This window comes from Pseudophryne corroboree, chromosome 4 (assembly GCF_028390025.1).
Source record: "Pseudophryne corroboree isolate aPseCor3 chromosome 4, aPseCor3.hap2, whole genome shotgun sequence".
NCBI classification, from domain to species: domain Eukaryota; kingdom Metazoa; phylum Chordata; class Amphibia; order Anura; family Myobatrachidae; genus Pseudophryne; species Pseudophryne corroboree.
Window position 1 is genome coordinate 926,770,624 of NC_086447.1, and position 20,506 is coordinate 926,791,129.

At 40.3% G+C, this 20,506-nt stretch overlaps 1 protein-coding gene across 2 annotated transcripts in view; it reads right to left on the minus strand.

Moving 5' to 3' along the window:
* Nucleotides 1-14,129: 14,129 nt before the first annotated feature.
* Nucleotides 14,130-20,506, minus strand: part of HLX (H2.0 like homeobox) — a 6,975-nt gene continuing 598 nt past the window's right edge. The window contains exons 1-4 of one of the 2 annotated variants that reach the window (XM_063919045.1): nt 20,007-20,506; nt 17,645-17,815; nt 16,785-16,969; nt 14,130-15,144 (exon numbers count right to left, since the gene is read on the minus strand). The exon at nt 20,007-20,506 is cut by the window's right edge and continues 598 nt beyond it. In XM_063919045.1, the coding sequence (XP_063775115.1) occupies nt 14,803-15,144; nt 16,785-16,969; nt 17,645-17,815; nt 20,007-20,466 (1,158 nt within the window). In that variant the 5' untranslated portion in view covers nt 20,467-20,506 and the 3' untranslated portion in view covers nt 14,130-14,802. The remainder of the gene's footprint in view (nt 15,145-16,784; nt 16,970-17,644; nt 17,816-20,006) is intronic. The other variant, XM_063919046.1, reaches the window with a different exon arrangement.

A 20,506-nucleotide genomic window follows, 5' to 3' on the forward strand; every position in this document is an offset into this window, starting at 1 on the left:
CAGACTTACTCGGCATCTGCGATCAGTTCAGTGCTTGTCGTTCCTGGTTTGACGTCACAAACACACCCAGCGTTCGCCCAGACACTCCTCCGTTTCTCCAGCCACTCCCGCGTTTTTCCAAGAAACGGTAGTGTTTTTTCGCACACACCCATAAAACGGCCAGTTTCCGCCCAGAAACACCCACTTCCTGTCAATCACATTACGATCACCAGAACGAAGAAAAAACCTCGTAATGCCGTGAGTAAAATACCTAACTGCATAGCAAATTTACTTGGCGCAGTCGCACTGCGGACATTGAGCATGCGCATTAGCGACTAATTGCTCCGTTGCGATAAAAAAATAACGAGCGAACAACTCGGAATGACCCCCACAGTTACATTTATCGGTTGTGAAACATCTGCCTCATTGTTCCAGTAAAAAGGTTATAAGAACCACCTGACTTTCGAAACCCATTTTAGGAGCCCTTCCCGACTAAGGGACAGAAAAAAAAACCTATATTAAATGGGTGTATTCAGACCCACTTGCCACAATATAAGGCGTTATAAGAACCACCTAGCTTCTAATTTTCATTTTAGGAACATCTCCCTATTAAGGGACGGAAATAATCATATACCACTGAGTGTTCATTTTGACCCATTGCACATCACAGAGTGTTATTCAGACCGGATCCATTTTTTGTATTCACCCCTGATGAAGTCCCTTATGTGGGCGAAACGCGTAGGGTCATCGTTTTGAAAAACCTGCACCTAGCACACGAGAGGTCCACCGAAGAGCTCACTCCCATAAGGGTGTAGGTGGCAGATAACATTTACCCTTCTGTACTGGGGCAGGTTTACACAAAAAGTTGTTTTATGCTATCTAGGTATTGATATGTATTATATATATATTTTTTTTTTATGGATAATGTCCCAAACACAAACAACGGGTGATTTAAAATATAATTAGAAGGTTGTACTTGATCAACAGTGAATATTGCTCAAAGCAATATTAGTCTGCCCCAAACAAAGTGCAATTAAGTAATACAGTACGTCAGACACATGTAGGCCCAATGATCACGGTAAGCCACTTACCAAATTCTCTGTCCGGTGCGATGATTGAGCGCTCAAATCCACAGACACACACAGCAGACTTGGTAGGAAAATCTTCTGCCACTGGGCATGTGCAGCAGCTCCCTTCTATCCTTTATACTGCATGTAGTGGCTGCTGGCCAGGCTGTGGGGAAGGAGTAATTCTGGTCAACTGGAAACCACTCCTGCATTTGCCTATGATATGTGCACTTTATAAATAACTGGTAATGAATAATTACAGGCTACATTGGTGTATCCAATTTAAGCACTTTAGCTAAGAGGTAGGAGACCTGTAGCAGCATGCTGGGACTTGCAGTTCTACAATGGCAGGAAAGCAACATAATGTCTGGATCTTCTGTACTGCAGCAAACAAACTTTTACCTGTATAAAAATCCCAGAAAATGTAAATTAGGGGATATAAGATCACACCAGAGATTGGTAGTCATTTTTCGCAACGCAGCAATTAGGTGGAAAATGCGCATGCGCATGGTACGCAGCGCGCATGCGCTAAGTTATTTAACACAAAACTTAGTCGTTTTGCTGGTGTCCGTGCGGCGCTTTTCAGTCGCTCTGCTGATCGGTGAGTGATTGACAGGAAAGGGGCGTTTCTGGGAGGTAACTGAGCGTTTTCCGGGAGTGTGCTAAAAATCGCAGGCGTGCCAGGGAAAAACGCAGGAGTGGCTGGCCGGACGCTGGGCGTGTTTGTGACGTCAAACCAGGAACTAAACGGACTGAGGTGATCGCAATCTAGGAGTAGGTCTGGAGCTGCTCAGAAACTGCATTAAAATATTTAATAGCAATTCTGCTAAGCTAAGATACACTCCCAGAGGGCGGCGGCCTAGCGTGTGCAATGCTGCTAAAAGCAGCTAGCGAGCGAACAACTCGGAATGAGGGCCATTGTCCACCCATCCTTCTCCAAGGAGTCACTTACGATGTACAAATGTGGGTACTTAGCGCAAATGGTCCATCACAGTTGCCAGGCCCTGGTGTGTACGCCTGTGTGGGAAATTCTGTATAGCGCTGCTGTACAGGACTAAACAAAATCTGCTCCATTTGGCTGCCATTAAATAAATGATGTCCGCACAGATTACAAAAATATACACTGCTCAAAAAAATAAAGGGAACACTAAAATAACACATCCTACATCTGAATGAATGAAATATTCTTATTAAATACTTTGTTCTTTACTTAGTTGAATGTGCTGACAACAAAATCACACAAAAATTATCAATGGAAATCAAATTTATTAACCCATGGAGGTCTGGATTTGGAGTCACACTCAAAATTAAAGTGGAAAAACACACTACAGGCTGATCCAACTTTGATGTAATGTCCTTAAAACAAGTCAAAATGAGGCTCAGTAGTGTGTGTGGCCTCCACGTGCCTGTATGACCTCCCTACAATGCCTGGGCATGCTCCCGATGAGGTGGCGGATGGTCTCCTGAGGGATCTCCTCCCAGACCTGGACTAAAGCATCCGCAACTCCTGGACAGTCTGTGGTGCAACGTGGCGTTGGTGGATGGAGCGAGACATGATGTCCCAGATGTGCTCAACTGGATTCAGGTCTGGGGAACGGGCGGGCCAGTCCATAGCATCAATGCCTTCGTCTTGCAGGAACTGCTGACACACTCCAGCCACATGAGGTCTAGCATTGTCTTGCATTAGGAGGAACCCAGGGCCAACCGCACCAGCATATGGTCTCACAAGGGGTCTGAGGATCTCATCTCGGTACCTAATGGCAGTCAGGCTACCTCTGGCGAGCACATGGAGGGCTGTGCGGCCCCCCAAAGAAATGCCACCCCACACCATTACTGACCCACTGAAAAACCGGTCATGCTGAAGGATGTTGCAGGCAGCAGAATGTTCTCCTTGGCGTCTCCAGACTCTGTCACGTCTGTCACATGTGCTCAGTGAGAACCTGCTTTCATCTGTGAAGAGCACAGGGCGCCAGTGGCGAATTTGCCAATCTTGGTGTTCTCTGGCAAATGCCAAACGTCCTGCACGGTGTTGGGCTGTAAGCACAACCACCACCTGTGGACGTCGGGCCCTCATACCACCCTCATGGAGTCTGTTTCTGATCGTTTGAGTAGACACATGCACATTTGTGGCTTGCTGGAGGTCATTTTGCAGGGCTCTGGCAGTGCTCCTCCTGTTCCTCCTTGCACAAAGGCGGAGGTAGCGGTCCTGCTGCTGGGTTGTTGCCCTCCTACGGCCTCCTCCACGTCTCCTGATGTACTGGCCTGTCTCCTGGTAGCGCCTCCATGCTCTGGACACTACGCTGACAGACACAGCAAACCTTCTTACCACAGCTCGCATTGATGTGCCATCCTGGATGAGCTGCACTACCTGAGCCACTTGTGTGGGTTGTAGACTCCGTCTCATGCTACGACTAGAGTGAAAGCATTGCCAGCTTTCAAAAGTGACCAAAACATCAGCCAGAAAGCATAGGAGCTGAGAAGTGGTCTGTGGTCACCACCTGCAGAACAACTCCTTTATTGGGGGTGTCTTGCTAATTGCCTATAATTCCCACCTGCTGTCTATTCCATTTGCACAACAGCATGTGAAATTGATTGTCAATCAGTGTTGCTTCCTAAGTGGACAGTTTGATTTCACAGAAGTGTGATTGACTTGGAGTTACATTGTGTTGTTTAAGTGTTCCCTTTATTTTTTTGAGCAGTGTATAAACAGCAAGTACATTATTACCTCTGCTGTTTAGTTGTTTTATCATCGGCTCCAAATACCAACCATAAGTTGTTACTCTATAACTAACTTAGCTTATTAGTTAAAGGGTCCCATATATCTAGACGCTGTTTCCCCGGTTACCTCGACCCAACTGGAACAACCAGAGCCGGCCATAGGTATAGGCAAACTAGGCAATTGCCTGGGGCATCTGGTATGCCTAGGGGCATCAGCAGCTTCTGCTGATTAAAATGATATGCGGCATGCCTATATTCTGTGTGTTGCATTTCGTATGCAGATACAGCCACAGTCTCACACAGTATATAGGCATGCTGCATATCATTTTAATCCGCAGAAGCTGATTGTGCATCCTAGCCACATATCAATGCAAATAAGATGCATTTTCATTAAAAAAAGGTGTCCGATGTTAGCACTGAGGCAAGATTTATGCGGACACATCTGTATCCAAGCAGAGGTCACAGTGTTAGTGGCAGTGTGAGTGCTGTGTGTGGGTGGGTTGGTTGTGCAGTAGTGTTAGGAATATGTGTAAGGAGCATTATGTGTGTCATGTAAAAATGCATTAATAATGTGCAACATATGTGTAAGGGGCACTATGTGTGTCATTATGTGTATAAGGGCATTAATAATGTGCGGCATATGTGTAACAGGGTACTACTGTATGTGTGTCATTATGTGTAAAGGGGCACTAATAATGTGCGGCATATGTGTAAGGGGCATTATGTGTAAAAGGACATTAATAATGCTTGTCATAATGTGTAAGGCGCATTATGTTTATAAGGACATTAGTAAGGTGTCTCATATGTGTAAGGGGCATTATTGTGTGGAATTATGTGTATAATGTGCTCTACTATGTCACGTTGCGTATAGAAAGGGCACTACTGTGTCGTCTAATGTGAATAAAGAGCAATAGGGTGTGGTGTAATGTGAATAAGGAGCAATTCAGTGTGATGTAATGTGAATAAGGGGCTCTACTGTGAGGAGTAACGTTTATAAGGTAAAGTGATACTACTGTGGGATGTAATATGAATTATGGACACTATTGCATGATCAAATGTGAATAAAGTTGCAGTACTGTGTGGCGTAATTGGGGTTACTATTGTGTGGCCATGCCCCTTGCCAGCAAAAACACACCCCTTTTTGGTCTGTGCGCCAAATGTGCGAGCTGTTCCTGTTTAAAGTATAGGGGGTACAAACAAACACCAAAATAAGGACTGCTATGGGTGAGGGGTGATGGTGCTGGAAAAGAGGTGCAAGGTCAGAGGCGGAACCAGCGGTGGTGCTAGGGGGCACCAGCCAAAATCTTGCCTAGGACATCATATTGGTTAGGGCCGGCTCTGGGAACCACCAATCACAACCACCAAACAACACCCATTATTGATCAGTGATTCGTCTGGAAATCTGGGAAATTCTTCATGTTAAATCCCCGACCTGCAGTTGGGATCAGGGAATCGAGATTTTGAAACTTATTCCCGACTCCCCCGACCCAGGAGCCAGGGGATTGGGAAATTGCAGCGGATGTATGGGGGCTTTAATACCGTTTGAAAAAAAAGGGTGACGAAAGGAATTTCCCTGAATGATTGCATGTGGTTATTCAGGCAGTTGCACGCTGCTGCACGGAATGGCGTACCGATGCATTTGCTACTACATTTTCTGAATTGCAACATTTTTTCAACTCTTTAATCCATTGGAATCAGTGTTATCCATATGTCAAAGGACTATCTCAGGCTTATTATTCATTAACAATTAAGTATATTATATGTTATTATATGGTTGTTTTCTGGGATCAGTTGACTGGGTCTGATTCTGATTTGGAAGTAAAGCAAAAGAATAAATAAAAAGCAAGCAACTGGGCAAAATCATGCTGCACTGCAGGTGGGGCAGATGTAAGGGTATCTGGATGATAAATTGCATTACCCTTCCTCCTCCTCCCTGTGCTGAAATCCTCTGTCACCTCTGTTACACTAGCTCTCCAGGTTGTACTGGCTGCAGAACTCAGCAGTGGGTCGGCTGGCCAGGACACAGAGCCGCCTGTCCCATCCACCTGTCCTATCCAGTAATCTGACACAAAGCCAAACTCTGTGCGCCAGGGACTGTGGGGTCCCATCCTCGGGCCTGGAGACGCTATTCCAAATACATTCATCCCTGCAGAAATATTCTGCTGCCGCCACAGGGGACCGCAGTAATTTTTTTTATAAACACCCTGATCACATTAAATGTCTTTGTGCTCAATTTCACGATGAGTGATCATTTCAGCAGCTGAGCTCACTCAGAATTATTTACTGGGCGATAGGTCGTATGACCGCTAACTTACACAATCCTCACCGCACACATATAGCCTGCAGAGTGACTGGAGCATAACATTTACTGTATGGCGGCACTCATACACACACCATCAACATACCATAGTACACCGTGTGAGACACAAGAGAGAGGTAGATAGATAGATAGATAGATAGATAGATAGATAGATAGATAGATAGATAGATAGATAGATAGATAGATAGATAGATAGATAGATAGATAGATAGATTAGACAGACAGACAGACAGGCAGACAGATATGAGGTACATATGAGATAGACAGACAGACAGACAGACAGACAGACAGACAGACAGACAGACAGACAGACAGATAGATAGATAGATAGATAGATAGATAGATAGATAGATAGATAGATAGATAGATAGATAGATTAGACAGACAGACAGACAGGCAGACAGATATGAGGTACATATGAGATAGACAGACAGATAGATAGATAGATAGATAGATAGATAGATAGATAGATAGATAGATAGACAGACAGACAGACAGACGGATATGAGGTACATATGAGATAGACAGACAGACAGACAGACAGACAGACAGACAGACAGATAGATAGATAGATAGATAGATAGATAGATAGATAGATAGATAGATAGATAAGACAGACAGACAGACAGACAGATAGATAGACAGACAGACAGACAGACAGACAGATAGATAGACAGACAGACAGACAGACAGACAGATATGAGGTACATATGAGACAGACAGATAGATAGATAGACAGACAGACAGACAGACAGACAGACAGACAGACAGATATGAGGTACATATGAGATAGACAGACAGACAGACAGACAGATAGATAGATAGATAGATAGATAGATAGATAGATAGATAGATAGATAGATAGATAGATAGATAGATAGATAGATTAGACAGACAGACAGGCAGACAGATATGAGGTACATATGAGACAGACAGACAGACAGACAGACAGACAGACAGATAGATAGATAGATAGATAGATAGATAGATAGATAGATAGATAGATAGATAGATTAGACAGACAGACAGACAGACAGACAGACAGACAGACAGACAGACAGACAGATAGATAGATAGATAGAGACAGAAAGACATGAGGTACATATGAGAGATAGATAGACAGACATACAGACAGACAGATATGAGGTACCTATGAGATAGATAGATAGATAGATAGATAGATAGATAGATAGATAGATAGATAGATAGATAGATAGATAGATAGATAGATAGATAGATAGACAGAAATTAGGTACATATGAGATAGATAGATAGATAGATAGATAGATAGATAGATAGATAGATAGATAGATAGATAGATAGATAGATATGAGGTACATACAGGGGCGAATTGGGAACAAAAAGCGGCCCTGGAAAAATTTGTACTAGTGGCCCCACATGGGCAGCAGCAGAGGTGTAAGGTCTAGTCATGGGCCATGGCAGCAGCACCCTCTCCCCCAAGACTTTCCAGATAGTGGGCATGTCCAGCATCAAGGGGGAAGTTAAAAGGAAATACAATTAAATATTATGAGCACATTATATGATACACCTTCAGAATTTAGGAAACTATACCGGGGATCTTCCCTGTAAGCCCTATGGCCAATCCGCCTCTGGGTACATATGAGATAGATAGATAGATAGATAGATAGATAGATAGATAGATAGATAGATAGATAGATAGATAGATAGATAGATAGATAGATATGAGGTACATATGAGAGATAGATAGATAGATAGATAGATAGATAGATAGATAGATAGATAGATAGATAGATAGATAGATAGATAGATATGAGGTACATATGAGAGATAGATAGATAGATAGATAGATAGATAGATAGATAGATAGATAGATAGATAGATAGATAGATAGATAGATAGATAGATAGATAGATAGATAGATATGAGGTACATATGAGAGATAGATAGATAGATAGATAGATAGATAGATAGATAGATAGATAGATAGATAGATAGATAGATAGATAGATAGATAGATAGATATGAGATAGATAGATAGATAGATAGATAGATAGATAGATAGATAGATAGATAGATAGATAGATAGATAGATAGATATGAGGTACATATGAGAGATAGATAGATAGATAGATAGATAGATAGATAGATAGATAGATAGATAGATAGATAGATAGATAGATAGATAGATAGATAGATAGATATGAGGTACATATGAGAGATAGATAGATAGATAGATAGATAGATAGATAGATAGATAGATAGATAGATAGATAGATAGATAGATAGATAGATAGATAGATAGATATGAGGTACATATGAGAGATAGATAGATAGATAGATAGATAGATAGATAGATAGATAGATAGATAGATAGATAGATAGATAGATAGATAGATAGATATGAGGTACATATGAGATAGATAGATAGATAGATAGATAGATAGATAGATAGATAGATAGATAGATAGAAAGTGACAGCACCCAAAGCCTGGATCCCGTCAGTGGGTGTAGTAACTGCATACCCATTTAGATGCGGACACAAGGCGGCTATTGTATGCACCTTGGTCAATGTCTCCTTACTGCGCTTGCGTCTGAGCCGCAGTGCACATGTGCAGCGAGTGAATTACGATTGAGGTCATACTGAGGAATTAGTTGCAAAGTGACTGCCAGGAAGACAGCGTATGGGGGTGGGAACAGGGAGTGCCGGGTAAACGGCGGCATCTCATGGCAGTTCAGATGCCGTTTTCTGGGCATGCATAAATTAGCAGCTGCGATGTTACTTGCTACTGGAGAACCCTCAGCGTCCCGGGAGAGCAGCGCAGCCTGTGCGTCTACAGAGGCACTCAGACCCGATTTGCTACGATGGTACCGATGTGTCAGCAATTTTGTGCTGTCGGACGGAAATGTTGTGACAGCACTACGTGTCCCTGCGCTCAGGTTAGCACTACGTGTCCCTGCGCTCAGGTTAGCAGTACGTGTCCCTGCGCTCAGGTTAGCACTACGTGTCCCTGCGCTCAGGTTAGCACTACGTGTCCCTGCGCTCAGGTTAGCTTTTGCCCATATTAGCATATAGTCACAATTGCGTACGGCAGAAGATAGGAACAGTAGCGGCACCAGAAGGACCAGCTATATGCCTGGCACCTACTTTTATGACTGTCTGTTTTATCTTTTCATTTGATTAGAATCTTGCAGACAAAATGTAAGAATATCTGTACAATCTGCATCAGAGCATTACTGCCTGGTATAACAGGAGGGAATCCTGCGCAGCAGCAGGGGCAGAGGTCAGCAGACGCAGTATCTCCGCACATGGAATATGCATTCCCAGGAAAATCCTCACCCCAGTCTCCTGCATATTGGTTGTAGGACAGGAGTTTACAGGGTGTAATTAGCTTACAGGACGCCAACAAGTCCAGGTCGTGTTACTCTGATGTCATGCTGCTTAATAAATAGTATTATTTTACAGATTAAGTATTAAAACAAATATTACATATCCTGACACAGACCTGTAAGAACTGAGTCATGGCACAGCGCTGTTCTCACTCAATCAATCTCTTCTATTACACTAGCAGCGCGCATTCACATTGCTTCCCCTCCCTTATAATGGCAGAACCAGGGACACCATCAGCCCATATATACTGATCCATAAATATATAAGTAACTAGAACAATATTCTATGTGTACTTTTTTCTTAACTATACATTTAACATATTGACCCTATGTAGAATAGATTTTGCAGAAAGACTTTTTAGCTTTTTAATGTTGTGCAGTTTTCTGTTATACCTTATAGCATTACTTTGTGATAGATAGATAGATAGATAGATAGATAGATAGATAGATAGATAGATAGATAGATAGATAGATAGATAGATAGATAGATAGATAGATAGATAGATAATAAATAGACAGATAGATAGATAGATAGATAGATAGATAGATAGATAGATAGATAGATAGATAGATTAGATAGATGAGGTAGATAATAGATAGATAGATAGATAGATAGATAGATAGATAGATAGATAGATAGATAGATAGATAGATAGATAGATAGATAGATAGATAGATAGATAGATAATAGATAGATAGATAGATAGATAATAGACAGATAGATAGATAGATAGATAGATAGATAGATAGATAGATAGATAGATAGATAGATAGATAGATGAGGTAGATAATAGATAGATAGATAGATAGATAGATAGATAGATAGATAGATAGATAGATAGATAGATAGATAATAGATAGATAGATAGATAGATAATAAATAGACAGATAGATAGATAGATAGATAGATAGATAGATAGATAGATAGATAGATAGATAGATAGATAGATAGATAGATTAGATAGATGAGGTAGATAATAGATAGATAGATAGATAGATAGATAGATAGATAGATAGATAGATAGATAGATAGATAGATAGATAGATAGATAGATAGATAATAGATAGATAGATAGATAGATAGATAGATAGATAGATAGATAATAGACAGATAGATAGATAGATAGATAGATAGATAGATAGATAGATAGATAGATAGATAGATAGATAGATAGATAGATGAGGTAGATAATAGATAGATAGATAGATAGATAGATAGATAGATAGATAGATAGATAGATAATAGATAGATAGATAGATAGATAGATAGATAGATAGATAGATAGATAGATGAGGTAGATAGATAGATAGATAGATAGATAGATAGATAGATAGATAGATAGATAGATAGATAGATAGATAGATAGAAGAGGTAGATAATATATATAAATGATATATAGATTCTCTTGAAGAGCATACCACTTGTATTTACCAGGCTGATGACTTATGAGAAGCCTGTGGACCAGATTTTGCCCCTGTACTGCCCAATCAGGTAACAGGAATAATATAATGCTGCTGTTTTTCTCTCATACCTGGTTGGACAGGAAGGAGTCTGACCTAAGGTGTTGATAACTTGGGGAATAATCTCCCAGGCATCGACCACATCTAGATGTATATACATTATGCATCTAATATTAAACAATAATATGAAATGTAATTTTCCCCTCAGATAAGTTTCAGTTATGTGGAAACCACATGGAGAAGGCTCCACAGTGTGCATTAATATAATATTAATATTCCTACCTGGGCTGAGTCCTCCAGACAGAGCACATGTGACGAATTAGTGTCGGCTGAGGCGACAGTAGCAGCCTGTGTGTGTTTTTACGATTGTGCAGGACCCAGCAGTCCCTGCCCTGAGCCAGTGCATGCAGCCAGTGCAGCCAGTGTTTTATGGCTCCATCCCCACAGCCTGAAAAGACATTTTCTCTGCTCTGCTTTCCAAATATAGGTCCCTTCCACCGGTATCACACAGGGGTGAAGGCATGGAGGGGCTGCGGGAAACCCGGGAGCCTGAGAGGTGCTTTGTTCTTGCAGGAATAAACTGGGGTCTCATCAGTGCCTCATCAGTGCCTCTGGGTATCAAATAGCAGCAATATTACCAGAGGCATCACCTGTGGGGAACACTCAGCGGTTCTCAATGAGGAGGAATTACAGGGTTAATTAATGACTTTACTGGCATTGTGGAGAATTCCTGTACAAGTAAATGGTTTTTAGGCTTGGGCAACCAGATGAGCAGGTTGTGCTGGGATTTATAGTTCCACAGGGCTTACGACTTATATGCAAGATGCACTTCTCTCATTTCACATAAGAATGACTATTTATTCCACAAAGTGATTCTGTTTTGAGCGCATTTAGTTTTATTTTATTTCCCATTGTACGTCCCAGCAGGAATGTACAGTAATCACCACTTACCGCTCAGATAATATAAGGACAACAATGTATCACGGCCATGAGTATTTTGTTATTTATTTTTCTGTCTTTTCATTTTTATTTTTTATTTTTTTTAATTATTGGTCGGGGAGAGCATTCATACTGATGATAATAATGATAATAATAATAATAATAATAATAATTGTAATTCCCTCCCCCCCCCTCCCCCCCAGGAACACTGGTGATTATTCCACTCCTCGCAATCTTTATGCCGACGTGACTATAAATGTATTTATTAGAATTATTTGTTGCAATTTTCAAATAAAATGTTTCTGGCGCTAGAAAATTGTGCAGACTGTGCAAGCATTTCATTTATTGTGAGACTTATTAATGAACTAATCAAATGGGAACTGATGAAATCTATATAAAGCAGACGTATGGTCCCAGAGCCAGTATTGGAGGGTATTTACTAACAATCCCATGGAAGCTTATTAGCAATTTGCTGTGACCATTCCACGCATGTAAAAAGCGAATGTATAATTACTTTCTATTGGTTGCAATTTATTTCTAGTTCTTTTCGGAAATAAAAGAACTAGACCAATGGTTTACAACTAGAACTTGTAAGCCAATAAGGTCTAAAAAAAATTAAAATGATGATTCATAGAAACATATATTTTAGGCATCCCCTTTATAAGATTTTATTCATGTAATCATTCTCTATTTATTTCTTTGTTATGTAAAGTGCAACATCATTTACTGTAAACTTCAGACCTGTAGATTATTTGTTTCATTTATTTAATCACGGTTTAAAATCCTACATTTTAAATTAAATACTGACAAATTGAAGTCTATTTTAATACTATCTGCCTCTTGCTTCCAGTGATTTCTAATGGAGGTAAATGGCGGTATATAATATTGTAACGATTTGGGTTTCTCAGAGAGATAATTAAGCGTTAGTTAAGGGAAAACTTCCTGCATTAGAATGTCAAATGGTTCAATAAATAGCGGGTTATGGTAATCCACTTTCAGTCCCAAAAGTAATTTGCAGACATTAAACCTGATCCGAGGACATCAATAAGATAATAGTGTTTAGAGGTACACAATCAGAACGGAAATAAAAGGTTAAAGGTCTTGCACCATATACTGTAATAGACTAGACTTCTACCAGGACAACGCCATTTAACTTAATTTAATGCTTTAAAATATTTTATCCATTCAAAATAATCTACTAAAAAAAATAGCTATATTTTAAGAGACAGTTTGATATATATATATATATATATATATATATATATTGAGCATGATAGAAATTCAGACCATATTAGTGTGCGATAATAAGTGACTTCGATGATCAAAAACCATAATAAATCTTTTATTTACAATATTTTCAGTGCACGTTTAAGGCGATATACACATTGGTAAATGACCTGCATAGAGAGCAGCTTCACATTATGGAGAAGGCATCAGGACAGGACACTCTGGGAGCAATTAGAAGAGACTTAAACCCTAACATTGGTTAGATATTGACCCAAATATCTGTCCGCACCAACATCACAAGCTGCTCCTATTCCATTGGCTTCCCGGCTGGTGTGCATGCTGGGACTTAGAGTTCAACAACAACTGAAGAGACAAAAAAAAAAACAAATGTTTGAAGTCGTTTGGCAAAGTTTTGGATGACGAATGTTGCTGAACTGCATCCTGCCATCCTCCACTTCCTCCTCACCCGGCCTGTGCCCACCTGACAGGTGGCAGAAGATATAGACAGCTCTGTAGTACCATAGTCAGACTGCCGCTAGATTGCCATATATTTACTATGCTCTTTCATCAATTCTCATTTTCACTGACACCCCCAACACCAGTAGGAAAATTCATTTTCACTGACACCCCCAATACCAGTAGGAAAATACTTTTATTTATTCAGTTATGGTTTATATGTATGTTCTTAATTGATTGTGAAAAGTCTGGTGAGTGCACCCATTATTTACTCTTTGGCGTTTGGACCCTGTCTGGATCTATTTGGGTTGCTAGACAAACACTACTCTGTGACCATATATATATATATATATATATATATATATCATGTCTCATATACTGTATATATATATATATATATATATATAATGTCTCATATACTGTGTGTGTATATATATATATATATATATATATATATATTATATATACATATATATATATATAATTCCTTTGTATGGGCGGCACTCAGAGACTTGCAACAAAAATTTTAAAGTGCAAAAAATACCCAAATGGGCCAATAAATTTGTTGGCCCATTTGGGTATTTTTTGCACTTTAAAATTTTTGTTGCAAGTCTCTGAGTGCCGCCCATACAAAGGAATTATATACAGGCGCTGGTTTGCAGGGAGGGCACCGGAGCAAGGTCAGCGTACGTCCGGAGTGCCAGGGACCCCAAACATATGGAGATATATATATATATATATATATATATATATATATATATATATATATATAAAATGTCTTATATCGATAGATATGACTATATATATACACACACACACACACACACACACACACACACACACACACACTATATAGATATGAGACAGATGAGTGGTGTGGCATGTACTAAGGTCATATAGTTGCATTATACCATGATTCCAGGCACCTGTAATAATTCCAGGCACTCTAGTAAAATGCTAAATGGTAATATTGATGCTTTTAATGGAGAATCTATTATTTCAGGCCTTTCCATTCGCAGTCACAGCTGTAATCTGAGCACGGACAGGTAGGTAATACCAGGGTAGTGTCGTGTCCACTGTCCAGCTGTCCTGCATTGCAATATGTCTTTTATTATGGCTCAGTGAGTAAGTGCCCCCAGTGAGACACAGTCACCTACACTATTAGACAATCTGCCCTGCCCACATCTTCCTTCACAGTGTGTCTGTAGTTAGTGCCCCCTGTGGCCAGGGGGCGAAGTCTGTGCCTCAGTGCCCCAGGCCCCCTGACTAGTGTAGAGGGGGGCTGTGTGGGGTGGAGGGCTCTGGGCAAGGGGCTGCCAGCTGTGTGGAGAGGTCAGTGGTGCAGGGGGATTGGATGACACTGGTCTGTGGGGGCTCTGTGGTGGCATCAGTCCTCTCAGTGTCACTGCCCATCATATCCAGCAGGTCAGAGTCACTGCTGTCACTGTCCACCTCTGACCGGTAGGGGCTGATGCTTCTGTCCACCTCCCCTTCCCCAGCACAGGGGGCTTCGGGCTTGTCAGAGTCTTCTTTCTCCTTGTCCTTCTGGGCTTGTGCCTCCTTGGAGTGCCTCCACTTCATCCGCCGGTTCTGAAACCAGACTTTTACCTGCAGGAAGCAAAGCAGAGCAGTGGTCAGTATAACCCAAGCTTAGCTATATGTCTGCTGCTGCTGCTACTACTGTGGAACTACAAGTCCCAGCATGCACAGCCAGCTTAACCCACCACTCCCTGCCAGCCATGGCCCCACTTCTCACAGGGCCCAATTGGATAACTAATAGCCCCAGCAAACTGTGCCAGAATGCTGGGCTTTGTAGTCTCCTGCGGAGCTTGCAGTCTAATCACAGTAATACCATAGAGTTCTGCTGTGTACTTGTATTGCTGCCCCCATGAGATCTGACAATTACTGCGCTGCTGTAAATAGGATTTCTGAATAACTGAGCATTTCATGGGAAGTGTGCAGGACAGGAGCCAACTAGGAGTCACAGCTTCACACCCGAAATAGGGTGAGTGTGACTCCAGGGAGAGCACAAAGCAGAAGTACAGATTTTATGGGGGGTGGGGGTGATGTGTGGTTCCCTTTTCTGGTCCCCGTAATAACGTTCTCATCACATTGAGTCCGCATTGAGCAAGACAAAAGGATTTCTCCCTGTCTCATACTTTCAATTCGCTTTCTGCACTGACCATATTCTTGCCTCACTGCGACCACAATACAGCTAATATATCCATTATTCATCCCTATGCGCGATCATTCCGTTTAAAGACAAAGAAAACAGATTTTCACTTCCCCCTTAATCGTCTATTTCGCAATAAACAATACAAAATAAATTATATTTTCCAGTAACAGTTACTTTAATGTGAAAAAGCCTGATGATTCCGTTACCCCCCCCCCCCCCCCCCCCCCCCCAAATCATCAGCAGATTCTTATTGTGAGGTATCACTAATTACTTCCTTACATGATGAAGACTGTATTTATTTATTTATTTATTTGTGTATATTTATTTATGTGTGTGTGTGTGTGTGTGTGTGTGTGTGTGTGTGTGTGTGTGTGTGTGTGTGTGTATGTGTGTGTGTGTGTGTATATTTATTTATTTATGTGTGTGTGTGTGTGTGTGTGTGTGTGTGTGTGTGTGTGTGTGTGTGTGTGTATATATATATATATATATGTATATATATGTATAGACAATCAAGAAAAAACTGCGGCACTCGGAGACTTAAAGCAAAAAACGGTGTATTAAATATAACACATGAACTCCAACGTTTCGGGGCCGGCACGCCCCTTCGTCAAGGATATACAGCATTATCCTTGACGAAGGGGCGTGCCGGCCCCGAAACGTTGGAGTTCATGTGTTATATTTAATACACCGTTTTTTGCTTTAAGTCTCCGAGTGCCGCAGTTTTTTGTTGATTGTCTACAAGCTACCTGACATTGGAGGCACCGGAGCAGCAAGTTCATTATTTAGTGGAGTGCCGGTCCACATATTGGATATATATATATCCACTATCCACGCTCACTTCCCCAGCACCTGATTCTTCCTGTATTGGGCGCTGCGGAACCCTTGTGGCGCCGTATAGATAAAGGATAATAATAATAATAATAATAATAATAATAATATTTTTCTCTCTCCTGGCTGAGCCCCCTGGCAGCATGAGAATTGGGGCTGAGGGGTCTCTGTCACACCCCTGATGCCGGGACAACCCCATTACACACCCCATGTAATAATAACCCAGTAAGAGGCGCCTTAGTACCTGGGCATCGGTGAGCCCCAGCATGGCTGCCAGCTGCTTCCTGTCGGGCTTGGTGACATATTTCTGCACCTCAAACCTCTTCTCCAGCCCTTTCCTCTGCAGGTTGGAGAACACAGCCCGGGACCAGGAGCGCTTCCTCTTGTAGGTCTGAGGCATGGTATCCTTGGTGAGCACCGCATATGGGCCTGGGGATCAGAGACACAAAGTACAATGTATATAACGTAACAGAATGTAGGGAACTCTGTAGTCAGGGCATGCTGGGATTTACAGTCCAACAACAGATAGAATAACTCATAACAAGACTGGAAACACATACTAGGGTGCAACCTGCAGATATAGCAGCCACATACAGATATATACTGTAGATAGATAGATAGATAGATAGATAGAATAAAAGTATATATATAATAAACAATAAAACGTATTCAATTATATATAAATTATAACATAAATAAATGTAGCAATGCAGTAATTTATAAAATGTATAATAATAAAAATAATAATAATTAATATTATTATTATTAATAATAATATTAATAATATTAATAATAATAATAATAATAATAATACAGAATTATAGTATCATTAAATGTTCATATTGTCGGTCATATTATTTTCTAGACATTTTTCCATGCTCCAGAAGCTTTGGATGGGAATTTAGCTGCCACATTCGGAGATGTAACTATAACCTGCAATGATTCGCTCAATTATGGAGTTGTGGGGAATTAAATGTCATTTGTCGTTGCTATAAGGACAGTAATATATAAGGACAGTAATATATACTGGCACCCCGCCGCGGATATAGTGATTACTGGGGGGCTGGTGTAATAGACACACAGGAGGGGCAATTATTATAGTACCTGGAAAGGTGTCCTGAAAGTGCTGCTGTACTGAGTTCCTCTGGTTTGTGTTTAATTGCCCCAGAATAGAGGGATTGTCGGTAAGGGGCTCTAGGGAGGCGAAGAAGTGGCCGGCTGCAGACTGGAAATGGACCCCTGACTGGCGGCCTGAACTGATTAATGATGTCAGATCTGTGATTACAAAGGAGAGGTCTGTTATAGATTGTTATATAGATCGCACTGTGCCCACAGACATGCCAACCACTGCAAGCGATGCACCCCTGTGCCCGGAGTAATGCCCATGGCCTCACTGCACACAGTTATTATATAGTATCTCTCTGCCACAGTAGCTGCACACATCTATGGGATTATTCCCAACACACTGCACACAAAGCTGCGGTATCGGTCATGTGTGTGATTGTGTCATTGTGCAGTGAGCAACCTAAATCCGCCGCTTACTGTGGTCACACTGACTCTTGTCATACTTCACATAAATGCTCATTATATATATGTATATATATATATATATATATATATATATATATATACTTTTATACTTTTTAAGCCTTTGAATATAACAGACAGATGTGACAAATACGAATTAAATATCACAAATTTGCTTCAGGATTTATATTTCACTAAACAGAACTGAATTTACCCTGACCTGTATTCTGTGAGGGATTCTAGAACCCAGCACAGTGTACCAGAGGTGTTACAGACAGTTCTACAGACCGGGAATATTGTCATACGTCTACAGGAATTATTTTGTCACATATTCAATAAATGTATTTAAAAAAATGTTTTTATATATATATATATAAGTGTATTTATTGTATTTACGGATTTTAAGTATCCCTATATGAGTATAATTTATGTGTCTTGTACGAATTACTTTTGAAGATTATATTGTATGTACCAACTAGCTTTTGCGTGATCTGATTATTTCTCAATATATTTTTATTGTCTACATGATTTAATTATCTCTCGGTGTACGAATATCATCTACATGTACTAATTATATCGTACTGTACATATATTACCTAATCTCTCAGTGTATATGTAGTATATACATGTTCTAATTATCTCTCAGTATATATGTATCATCGACAAGATTTAATTATCTCTCAGTATATATGTATCATCTACAAGATTTAATTATCTCTCAGTATATATGTATCATCTACAAGATTTAATTATCTCTCAGTATATATGTATCATCTACATTTACTAATTATCTCTCAGTATATATTTATCATCTACATATACTAATTATCACTCAGTATATATGTATCATCTACATGTACTAATTATCTCTTAGTGTATGATTTTTTTCACATGATGATTTCTCAATATATTAATATCATCTACATGTAGTAATTATCACTCAGTATATATGTACCATCTACATGTAGTAATTATCACTCAGTATATATGTATCATCTACATGTAGTAATTATCTCTCAGTATATATGTATCATCTACATGTAGTAATTATCTCTCAGTATATATGTATCATCTACATGTAGTAATTATCTCTCAGTATATATGTATCATCTACATGTAGTAATTATCACTCAGTATATATGTATCATCTACATGTAGTAATTATCACTCAGTATATATGTACCATCTACATGTAGTCATTATCTCTCAGTATATATGTACCATCTACATGTAGTAATTATCACTCAGTATATATGTATCATCTACATGTAGTAATTATCACTCAGTATATATGTACCATCTACATGTAGTCATTATCACTCAGTATATATGTACCATCTACATGTAGTAATTATCTCTCAGTATATATGTATCATCTACATGTAGTAATTATCACTCAGTATATATGTACCATCTACATGTAGTAATTATCCCTCAGTATATATGTATCATCTACATGTAGTAATTATCTCTCAGTATATATGTACCATCTACATGTAGTCATTATCTCTCAGTATATATGTACCATCTACATGTAGTCATTATCTCTCAGTATATATGTACCATCTACATGTAGTAATTATCTCTCAGTATATATGTATCATCTATATGTAGTCATTATCTCTCAGTATATATGTATCATCTACATGTAGTAATTATCTCTCAGTATATATGTACCATCTACATGTAGTCATTATCTCTCAGTATATATGTACCATCTACATGTAGTCATTATCTCTCAGTATACGGGTTTTATGTGCATGTAATTTCTCTGTGTATAAATATTATCTACATATAATTATCTCTCACAATATCCCTATTATTTGATTACACCTTTGACCTTTCCATATATATTAGTTGCTTATAGTAACCTCCCTATATAGGAATGACTTCATCATACATGAATATTATTTGCATATCATTTGCATACAGTAATTACCTCTCAGTGTGTTCCCTTCTTTCACCTTGGGGTCAAACTCAGTAGACAGGATCCGATCAATCCCAAATTTGAGGTCCTTGCTGGAGGGCGCTGGCTGGGGGCTGCCATGCTGCATCCTGGCCGTGCTGCAGATCCGGTGGGGCTGGTAGGGGGAGAGGGGTGAGAGCCTGTGGTGGAAGGCAGCAGAGGAGTCCGGGGTGACCGGGGTGGGCCTCAGTGGCGAGCCGGCCTGCTGGTACTGTGTAGGGTGCATGATCCCCATATGAGTGCCTGTCAGAGCGGCAGAGCCTGGAGGGCTGTCCGGGTCCCCGACGTGCAGGATGTCAGCGATGCAGAATGAGGGCTTCTTACCCGGGTCCAGAGGGGGGAATCCTGCGCCCCCAGCTCCCCCAGAGCAGTACGCAGACCACAGATTGAAGTGAGAAGCTGCATAGAATGGGGCCAGCCCAGTGGTGTACATTCTCCTGCCTGGTCACAGGGGCCCTGGTGCCTCACTGTGT